The 11,266-nt window shown below is 39.1% G+C and overlaps 1 protein-coding gene across 1 annotated transcript in view; it reads left to right on the forward strand.

The window, feature by feature from the left end:
• Nucleotides 1-6,489, forward strand: part of PLEKHH2 (pleckstrin homology domain containing, family H (with MyTH4 domain) member 2) — a 128,342-nt gene extending 121,853 nt beyond the window's left edge. Inside the window, exons 28-29 of the mRNA XM_006839406.1 lie at nt 4,687-4,824; nt 6,304-6,489. Coding sequence (XP_006839469.1) covers nt 4,687-4,824; nt 6,304-6,489 — 324 coding nt within the window. The remainder of the gene's footprint in view (nt 1-4,686; nt 4,825-6,303) is intronic.
• The last annotated feature ends 4,777 nt before the right edge of the window (nt 6,490-11,266 follow it).

The raw sequence follows: 11,266 nt of genomic DNA on the forward strand, positions 1-11,266 counted from the left end.
TTCATTGTTCTTGGATCAACTATCAACACTCATGGAAGCAGCAATCAAGAAATCAAACGACATATTGAATTAGGCAAATTTGCTGTACAAGACCTTTTTAAAGTGTCGAAGAGCAAAGATGTCAGTTTGAAGACTAAGGTGTGCCTGACCCAAGTCATGGTATTTTCAGTAACCTCATATGCATGCAAAAGCTGGACAATAAATAAGGAAGACCATAGCAGAATTGATGCATTTGAGTTACGGTGTTGGAGCAGAATACTGAAAATGCCATGGGCTGCCAAAAGAACAAACAGATCTGTGTTGGAAGAAGTGTAGCTAGAGTGCTCCTTGGAGGCCAGGATGGCCAAACTTCATCTCTCATGCTTCGGACATATTGTCAGGAAGGACCAGTCACTGGAGAAGGATATCATGTTTGGTAGGGTGGTAGGTCAGAGAAAAAGAGGAAGACCCCTATCGAGATGGATTAGCCAAGTGACATCATTGATGGACGCAAGTGTGGCAACAATAGTGAGGTTGGCCCAGGATCGGGCAGTGTTTCGATCTGCTGTGCATAGTGTTGCTATGAGTCAGTACTGACTCAATGGCACCTAACAACAACAACAAAGGACAGGTGAGCTGCCACCCAAAGTTGAGGAGATGGAGCAATCATGCCCAAGAGGCAAAAGAATGAGGCCTGCTGGGGCTGAGGCAATAGGGTCAGCACTCATGGGACTAGGAAAACGAGCTGCCTAAAGCCAAGGGAGCAGAGTTACATTGTGAGGTCCTGGAAGGCAGAGCTGAAGCCCAGGGCAGAAGAACCTCTACCTAGAGTCCAGAGGTCATGAGCAACACTGAAAGTATGAATGGCAGGGCTATTGTCTACAATGGGCTCCAAGAAGAGAGGATTAGTTTCAAGCCCTAAGAGCTAATGTAATTGGTTCTGCTGGATTTTGGACTTACTTGGTGCCTGTTATCCCTTCCTCCCCTCTAATTTCTCCCATTTATAATGGAAATATTTTCCTCATGCCTGATCCATCATTGTACTTTGGAAGTAGATAACATGTAGTCCAGATTTCATAAATTCACAAATGAAGAGGAATTTTGCTCCAGTATGGAATATGCCTAAAGTCTCATCCATTATTTTATTTAAGTGTTTCAGAAGATGAAATTTTAGATTTAGAGTTGAGTTAAAACTTTTGGGATGATATGATGGGGCTGAATGTGTTTTACATGTGGCAAGGACATGAATTTTTGAGGGCCAAATGATAGAGTATTATAGATTGAATTATAAACTCCCAAAATATGTGTTGTAAATCCTAACTTCTATGCCTATAGTCATAATCCCATTTTGAAAGTGCTGTCACTGTTGTGTTAATGTGTCAGTGTGTCTTGAGTTAATCTCTTTTGAGATAGTTGTTGTTGTTATTGTTGTTAAGTGCCGTCCAGTTGGTTTTGACTCACAGAGACCTTGTATAGGCTTTTTCCAAGAAGTGGCTGGTGAGCTTGAACAGTGGACCTTGTGATTCAAACTGACCTTGCAGTCTAGAGCATTAACCCACAGTGTCACACCAGGACTCCCTTTTGAGATATAACAGAGATTCAACAATCAAGAGAAAGAGACAGCGACAGGAGAAGAGCCATGTCAATGCGCATGAAGAGCAGAAGCTCAGATGAGACAAGGAACTTTCTCCAAAGCTGACAGAGAGAAAAAGCCTTCCCCTAGGGCCAGCACCCTGAATTTAGACATCTAGCCTACTGCTATAGCCACACTAGATAAGAAAGACATGGTCTAATATCAAAAATACATGTATCATCTCTAAAACTTAACCTCAAAAAGACTAACAGCCCAATCATAAAATGGGCAAAGGATTTGACCAGACATTTCACCAAGGAGGATTTTCAAATATCTGACAAGCACATGAAAAGATGCTCAACACATCACTAATCATTTGGGGACTAGAAATCAAAACCACAATGAAATACCACTATACCACTTCACTTCAAACCAGAATGACTAGGATTAATAAAAAAAAAAAAAAGTTTACAATGATGTGGAGAAAATAGAACCCATATCCGTTGCTGCTAAGGATGCACTGTAGAAAATATGATTGGCAGTTCCTCAGAAAATGAAACATGTTGTTGCTAATTGCCGTTGAGTTGGTTTCGACCCTTGGAGACCCTGTATAGAGTTTCAGTTCAAACTGACCTCGCAGTCCAGTGCATAACCCTGCAGTGCCACAGCAGAACTCCACAACAGTTCCATTCCTAGGCCTTTTTACACAAAAGACGTGAACTCAGGAAGACAAATAGACTTATGTACACCAATGGTCACTGCAACACTATTCACAAAAGCCGAAAGGTGGAAACAAGCCAAATGCACATCAATAGCTGATTGGATAAATAAAACGCGATACATACCTATAATGGAATATTGTTGTTACATGCCATAAATAAAAATGAAGCCCTGTTACATACATACTACAGCGTGAATGAAGCTTGATAACATGCTAGATGAAATAAGTCAATCACCAAAGGGCAAATACTGTATGATCTAACTTACTGAAACGAGCAAAGATTATTAGTGAATACTAGGGGTGGGAGATGGGGAAAGCGGGAGTTTTTACTTAGAGTATATGAAATATATGCCAATGTAGTAGAATAATTTGGAAAAGAATACTGAGAATGGTTGCTCAACTTGCAGAATATAATCAAAATCACTGAACTCTGTTGTGTTGTTAAATGTCCTGCAGTCGGTTCCGACTCATAGCAACCCTGTATAGGGTTTCTGAGGAGCAGCTGGTGAGCTTGAACTGCCAACCTTGTGGCTCATGGTCCAGTGCTGATCCTACGGCACCACAGCAGCATTCCCACTGAGTTGCTGTATGTTTCACAGTGTATATTTTTTCAACCATAAAGAAATGTTAGTCTTACTAATAAATTACTGCAATTTAAATCCATGGAATTTTATTTTTTTCCCAATAAGGGTGGCAAAGATTTGAAAGAATGATAACAATATTCAGTGTTGGCAGGACTGCAATGCTGAGAGTATAAATGCCTATAATTTTTCCAGAAAGTAGTTTGGAAAAATTCTCAAACATTGTCCTGACTTTTGGGGAATTTATTGGGATTTATTCATTATATGCATCAATAAATACATCCAAAAATATTCGTTGGAGTATTGCTTAAGATAGCAACAAATAAAAAATGGTTTAAATATTCCACAGTAGGTGATTGGTTAAAGGGTTATTATTAAATCATTAAAATTATGTTATACAAGTACATCTGTTGTCATGGAAATGTGTTCAAATATGTTAAGTTTAAAAAGCCAAATGTTAGATAGCGTGCATGACATGGTATCTATTGGCATATATCAAAATCTATCAGGTTGAACCACATGGATTACTGATATTTGACCATTTTTTACCTTAAAAAGTATCAGTTTCATATGGGTTAACCTAATATATATATGGAAATATCTGAAAGGACATATACAAAAGTATTACCAGTGTTTTTCCCCTGGATGCTGGAACACAATGTTGTTGTTAGGTGCTGTCGAGTTGGTACTGACTCATAGGTACTGACCCAATGCACAGCAGAATGAAACACTGCCTGGTCCTGTGCCAACCTCACAATCGTTGTTGTGCTTGGGCCCACTACTGCTACCACTGTGCCAATCCATCTCGTTGGGAGTCTTCCTTTTTTCACTGACCCTCCACTTTACCAAGCATGATATCCTTTTCTGGGGACAGTCATTCCTGATAATATGTCAGAAGTATGAGAGGCAAAGTCTCACTATCCTGGCTTCTAAGGAGCACTCTGGCTGTACTTCCAACACAGATTGATTTGTTCTTTTGGCAGTTCATGGTACATTTAATATCCTCCTCCAACACCATAACTCAAATGCATCAATTCTTGTACAGTCCTCTTTATTCACTGTCCAACTTTCACATGCATATGAGGTTACTGAAAATACCATGGTTTGGGTCAGGCACACCTTAGTCCTCAAGCTGACATTTTTGTTCTTGAGCACTTTAAAGAGGTCTTGTGCAGCAGATTTGCCTAATGCAATACGTTGTTTGATTTCTTGACTGCTGCTTCCATGAGTGGAATACAATATAGGGGCTTTTATTTTCTTCCCATATTTAAAACATTTTTTGTGTAGTGAGTTAATTGTTTCAGGATCAAAATGTATTTTAAATACAAAGATAAATGATCCCTATATAAAATTACTACTACTACTAGTCCTGGTGTGGTGCTGTGGGTTAATGCGCCAGACTGCAAAGCCATTTGAACTACAAGGTTGGCAGTTCAAGCTCACTAGTCGCTCCTCGGAAACCCTATACAGGGTCGCTATAGGTTGGAACCAACTCAATGGCACTTAACAATGACAACAACAACTATATATCTTGGACTCCTGGTGTGTCACTATAGGATATGCACTGAACTGCGAACTACAAGGTTAGCGGTTCAAACCCACCAGCTGCTCCTTGGAAATCCTATACTGGGTCAGTATGAGTCGGAACCAACTCAACAATACTTAACAGCAACAATAACTATCTATTTTGGATCAGACTAGATCTGATTTTAAAAAATAATTTCTCTACATACCATAATTTAATTATTATTGGTATATTAGTAGAGATAAATGTTATTAATATTTTCTTATTTCTTTGAAAGTACTTATATTTATTTTTCTTCTTTCCTAAGAGGTTAATTGTCAGCTATGTATACAAGAGTCTAATGACCTTTGGAGGTTATCAAGATGATTTTATGGTTGTCATTAGCAATATGCATTCAAAGGACAAACAAACAGAGAAATTACTTTTTGCCATGGCAAAGCCCAAGGTAAGTGGAAAGTTTTCTGTCAACTTTATTACACTAGATTATTTTCCCCCCTAATCAAACACACTTTGAACGAAGGCAATGCTTCAGGTGGAGAAACAGACTTTACTCCAAGTCAAACAGTCTTGTGTAGTTTTGTTGTTGTTGTTAGGTATCATTGAGTCAGCTCCATCTCATTGCATTCCTGTGTACAACAGTACACAACACTGCCTGGTCCCACACCATCCTCACAAATGTTGTTTGGTTTGCTCCCATTGCTCCTGCTGCTGTGTCAAGCCATCTTGTTAGGAGGTCTCCCCCCTTTTTTGATGATCCTGCATTTTACCAAATATGATGTCCTTCTCCAGGAGCTGGATCTTTATGATAACGTGTCGGAAGTGTGAGAGACAAATCTCTCCATCCTGACTTCTAAGGAACATTCTGGTTGCACTTCTTCCAACACAGATATGTCCGTTCTTACGGCAGTCTGTGGTACTTTTAATATTCTTTTCCAATGCCATAACTCAAATGCATCAATTCTTCTGCAGTCTGCCTTATTCATTGTCCAACTTTCACATGTATATTGTACAGTTTTAATGACTCTTAAGTAAAAGTAATAAGTAAAAGATTTACAAGTCTAAGTAATTTAATTCCAATTTTACTAAAAAGAAAGAGAAATTGATCTTCCTAAAATTTTATTTTATAATTGTCAGTAAAAAGAGACTAGTTCTTTAGACTCTGAAACTTTAAAAAAAATTTTAAATGGCAGATATCATAGAAAAAAACTAAACATATCCTTAAGCAAGAGCAAAAATCTAAAAACCCACTGTTATCAAGATGATACTGATTCATAGTGACCCTGTAGGACACAGTAGAATGCTCTCATAGGGTTCCCAAGGCTGGGATGGCACTGTAGGATAAGCACTGGACTGTTATCCACAAGGTTGACAGTTCAAACCCACTAGCCACTCCTTAGAAATCCTCTACAGGATCACTGTGAATTTGAAATGACTCGAGGGCACTTGAAAACAACAAAATCTTTCTGGAAGCAGACTGCCACATCTTTCTTCCATATAGTGACTGGTGGGTTCAAACCAGTGACCTTTAGGTTAGCAGCCAAGTGCCGGACAACCACACCATTATGTCTAGAAGGTGATGTTTCAGTACTTGATTGAGTTGATAAAGAGTTGATATGATGCACTGAATATCTTAGTTCATGTGTTCACAAATGTGAAAGATAACTGAAAAGAATTATACTACTGTCATATATTCTACCATTGCCACCAAATTTGGTTATCTCTTGAGATTCACTCTTTCTACTTGTTAAGTACTGGGAAAATGTCAGTGCCTTACTAATGCTGGGCATGTGCATGCTTTCTTGTCTGACTGGGAGAAAAAGGAGTTGTGGTGTCTTGGGCTCTTGCAGACAGAGACCACCCTTCTCTCTTTTGAAAGTGATGAGAACTTCTCAAACACCTAACAAACCTATTGTTCTTATTTCAGATTCTTGAAATCACCCTTTTGATTGCCAGTTACATAAACAACTTCCATCAGCAAAAGGCAGCGTTTCACCACCTCTCTGCTCCAGCCTTGCTCTCAGCTCAGACCCGGGGACCCCAAGCCAGGGTGATGGGAAGCCAGCCCCTTCTGTCAAGCAGCAGACCGACAAAAGGCCCCACTTTACTGTGAGACCACAAGAGCCTGAACTCCCTGCCCTCTGTGCAATGGGTGTGTCAGCTCCAGACAAGTTCATGTGCACTCTGGCCGCTTGGCACCCACACAGCAGTATTCCAAACTTTAAAAGTAATGGAGGTGACTCTTCTATTTATTCTTAAATATTCCAATGAATACTACTAATGAAACAAAACCACAAAATTTGTCAACACACAGTCTCTTCGATTAAATGCGTTAAGATTCATCATTTTGTGAGTCTCTCTTGCCATCAGACACACACTGTGTAACACAGTTTTTCTTTTCCTTTTTAAAATATTCTGGCACTCTTTGGAAAGGAAAATTCCAAAACTCTGTTTGAAATGTTCACTGCCAGTAAAGTAAGTATTATAATTCAATGTGTCTTTAATTAACGATTTGGTGTTTGGGAAAGAGTGGCGTATTCATTGTAAGAAACAGCTGTAGGGTGCTGTTTAGGGGTAAGGTTTTATGGCAAATGCAGTTAATGATCTGACTCCACGAATCATTATGTGAGAAAATGGGAGCTAGGTAACTACAACGTCCTGTGTGCTATCAGAAAGTATATTCTATCACCTTTTCAGATCCCTGGAGTGTGAAATTCTAAATGAGAAAGTGACTCCTAACATTCCTGACTTGTCTCCCTAGAGTTCACTGGAAAATTGCCCACTTTTTATTGCATTTGGTACTGGATCATTTTGACCTTGCTTTGTTAAATAAAATGTCTCTCAAAACAAAGACAATCCTTAAAGCATCTCCTATGCGTTCTGTCTTTTTCAACTGTAGTTTGAAAACAAATTACCAGAAATATTAAAGAAAAGAGAAATTTTTTCCATTAAAGGTTCACAAATTGTAATTGAAAGAGTTTGGAAATGCATTACATTTATTGGTTAGGACACTTCAGAACATGTCAAAACAAAATAATTCATTTAAATTCATAATAAAAATGAAACTGTGATAAGATGAAAATTATATTTTTTAAATGTTTCGTTTTAATAGATGAATATACTTAATTTTATTTATGTGCAGAATATTTGTATTTATTTTTTAGACACCTATTTATCACTTTGTGTGTGGTATTTTTTTAACCAATTTCTAAATATATTAACTGTTAGATTAATTTGCTGGTAGAGCCTTCACATTGTCTTCTTTGCTGCTTTCTCCACATGGCAATGCGCTGTTCTTACCCTAAGCCTTTAAAATGCTCCATCCCATGTTAGCACCCTTGTAAAGGTCAGAGCCAAGAATATACTGCTGTAGTAACCCTTCACTTTATTGGTAACAACAAAAAAGTCAAGAAACGTCGTCAAAATAGATTTCCATGTTTTTCTAAGTTTTTGAGCCATAGCCGTTCACTGAGTAAACAAATTAGTCTTTGAGTATAATCTAGTTGCCAGTTTGGGGTGACTCCCAGGCGCCTTCTGGCTAGGATACAATAGAGTTTCCAGGTTCCCAGAAAAACATTGAGTAACTATTAGTTGGTGAGCCAGAGGCTTGGCAGAGCTGTTACATCTGTGTGAGCACTTTTTTCTCAGGCCTTAGTTCACTCTGTTAAGACCTCAAAAAACTTCCAGTTTAAGCAAGTAGAGAAGCGCAGTTTAAACTGTAGTTCCTTAGACTTAGCATTTATTTTTGATAGAGCAGAGATAAAATATTTTGATAGAAAGAAATCAGTTTCCTGTAGCTGATGATGTGAAAATTTTATTTTATATAGCCATTTAAAAAATTCAAAGTATGTTATTATGATTGGTTACCAGAGAATAATGTTACATGTTTAATTGTAATATTTGTCTCCTATCATTTTCTTCCCTTTCAATCATAATAAATGATTTACAAAAACCGTTTTGAGCATTATCTTTTGAATAATCCTCAAGAACTATCTTGTGTTTTCATTGTCAAAGCTGAGGTGTACCCTAGTGAAAATGGTACTTATTACCTCCTACTCTTGCATTCAGGTTCTCTCTTCCGTGTTGCTTTATTTTACCCCTACAAAAGAAAGCTGTTTGGGCAGATCGTATTTTCCATTCATATGTATGCACATAAGTACACAGATAATAATGTGAGTAGATAGATTCATAGGTGAAAATTCTGGTTCACCAGAGATTTTGTAATAAGCTCCTTAAGGGAGTTTATTTCATAAGGTGCACTGAATGGATGGTGTTTTAAATTTGTAGTTTAAATGTTCTGGAATGGGGATGTGGTAAAGGGGTCCTTAAAATCAACTAATCTGCCATAGCATGGAACTGAATTTAACTCTCAATTCACAAGAGAAGTTAGTCACAACTCATCAAGAGACTGTTCCAAAAGCATGTTTATTAATTGATCATGTGATAATTTTTTCCAATGGAAAAAATACATGGTGACCAGGTTCTTAGGACAACACATTTAAATTTTACCTTAGCCTCGGAAACCCTGTACAGCGTACTATGAGTCGGAACCGACTCCATGGCACATAACAACAACAACAACATGCTAAGGATTATATGTTAAAGCATATTCCTGAAGCACTAGCGACCAGGGATATCCACAGTTCTCTAGAAGAACACTTTAAGTGTTCCTGGGATGCCAACAACACCTTTCACCCATCTACCCACCCCACAACTGCCACCAGATGGGGACACCCTCAAGTGGAGTTGCTGGATGGATTCTGTGGATGAAAGACTCCTTCAATTTGGGTTGGGGATTTCTGGCTCAAGCAGAATTTGAATCTAATCTCCTCTCATATTTTAACCCTATTATTTTTAACCTAGAATAAGGAGTCCTAGTAGTGTGGTGGTTATACGTTGGGCTACTAATCACAAGATCAGCAGTTCGAATCTATCAACAGCTCTGCAGGAGAAAAGATGATGCTTTCTGCTCCCATAGAGATTTACTGCCTTAGAGACCACTCGATGGCACACCATCACCACAGAATGAAAAAAGGCTTTTACTGCTGTACGAGCTGCTGCTTTTCTTCTTTTCTTTAAATGTCCATTTGAGGCACAGTTCACATGTAGATACTTTAGGTGAAATCAGATTTTAGAGAGAGCCAGGCTGAGGACTTTCTGTGGGAGGATCACTCTGAAGAACTGGGTGGGTCTGGGCAGGAGGCTGGGAGATGGAATACGCTTGCTGTGTACTATGTTATTTGTTGAGACTAATTTTGTCTAAACTGGGACCCAGGCATGATGATTCTTAAGACATTATCAACATTAAAATTACTCATGATAAGATTTATGATACCATTATTTTGGAGCCCAATAATGTAAGAAAGAAACAACAGCTTTCAAAAGGAAAACATCTATTCGCAAGTAATTCCAAATCAAAACACAGTCACTGTTGTTGTATATCACTGAGTTTATCCCAACTCTAGTTACCCCATAGGACAGAAGAGATTTGTCCTACAGAGTTTCCTACACTACAATCTGTACGAAACTAGGTTTCCAGGACTTTCTCCAATGGAGACGCTGATGGGTTCAAACCACCAACCTTCCAGTTAGCAACCAAGTATTTAATCATCATGCCCCAGGACTCCAAATATTTGCTAAAGAATCTAAATAATGTGCCTTCCAGCACAGTGCTAACTTAATCTAATAAATAGGACCCAAACACCAAGACCATTTCCATCAAGTCAATTCCAACTCAATGGTGACACTATAAGACAGGATATAGCTGATCCATAGGGTTTTTGAAGCTGTGAATCTATACGGAACCAGACTGCCTCATCTATTATCCTGTGGAACAACTGCTGGGTATGAACTGCCGACCTTTTGGTTAGCAATCCAGTGTTAACCCACGGCGCCACCAAGGGTCCTTTAATAAACAGAGTTGTTACGTGCTGTCAAGTTGGTTCCGACTCATAGTGATCCTGTATAGGGTTTCTGAGGAACAGCTGGTGGATGTGAACCACCAACCTTGGGATTCAAACTGACCTTGTGGTCCAGCTTATCCTACAACACCATGAGTGAGGGTATTATGCCTTTATGAAGGTGTTACTAGGCTATTTCAGTAACTTTACTGAAATTAGGTGACTACTTTAGCAGGAGTGCTGGTCGTGTAGTGGTTACAAGTCGGCCTGCAAACCTCAAACTCAGCAGTTTGAAACTACCAGGCATTCTGCGGGAGAAAGAAGAGGCTTTCTGCTCCTGTAAAGATTTACAGCCTCGGAAATCCTATACAGAGCCGCTATGAGTCAAAACCGACTCCACAACATATCACCACCACCACCACCACCACCACTCTAGCAGTAGAAGAGTCGATAAAAGGCCAATTTTCTCTCTCTATGTGACTCTAATGAATCCTGGGAAGAATCCCTAAGAACTGAATATTGAGTGACACCACAGATGGCTGCTGCTGTTGTTATTAGTGGGTGCTGTCAAGTCAGTTACAATACATAGTGACCCTATGGACAATGAAACAAAATACTGCCTAGTCTTGTGCCATCCTCACAATTGTTATATTTGAGCTCATTGTGGCTGCCACTGTCACTCAATCATCCAAAGTACAAGAGTCTAGCCATTCTGGCTTGTAAGGAGCATTAGGGCTGCTGTTCTTCCAAGACTGTCGTTTGTTCTCCTGGCAGTCCATGGTATTTACAGATGGCTTAGAAGTTATTAAAGTCTTGAGTATCTGGAAGTACTACAGGCTTATCAAACTCCAGTTGGTCAGGAGACATGAAGGCAAGTGGTTGGGTCCCCTCAGGGCAAACCCCCTTCCAAGACTAAGACTCAAGGGGAATACATGAGCAGGCATGCCATCTGACTGGTGACCACGTTGGTCACTGATAAGGGGAATTGAG

This window comes from Chrysochloris asiatica, unplaced genomic scaffold (genome assembly GCF_000296735.1).
Source record: "Chrysochloris asiatica unplaced genomic scaffold, ChrAsi1.0 scaffold00024, whole genome shotgun sequence".
NCBI lineage: Eukaryota > Metazoa > Chordata > Mammalia > Afrosoricida > Chrysochloridae > Chrysochloris > Chrysochloris asiatica.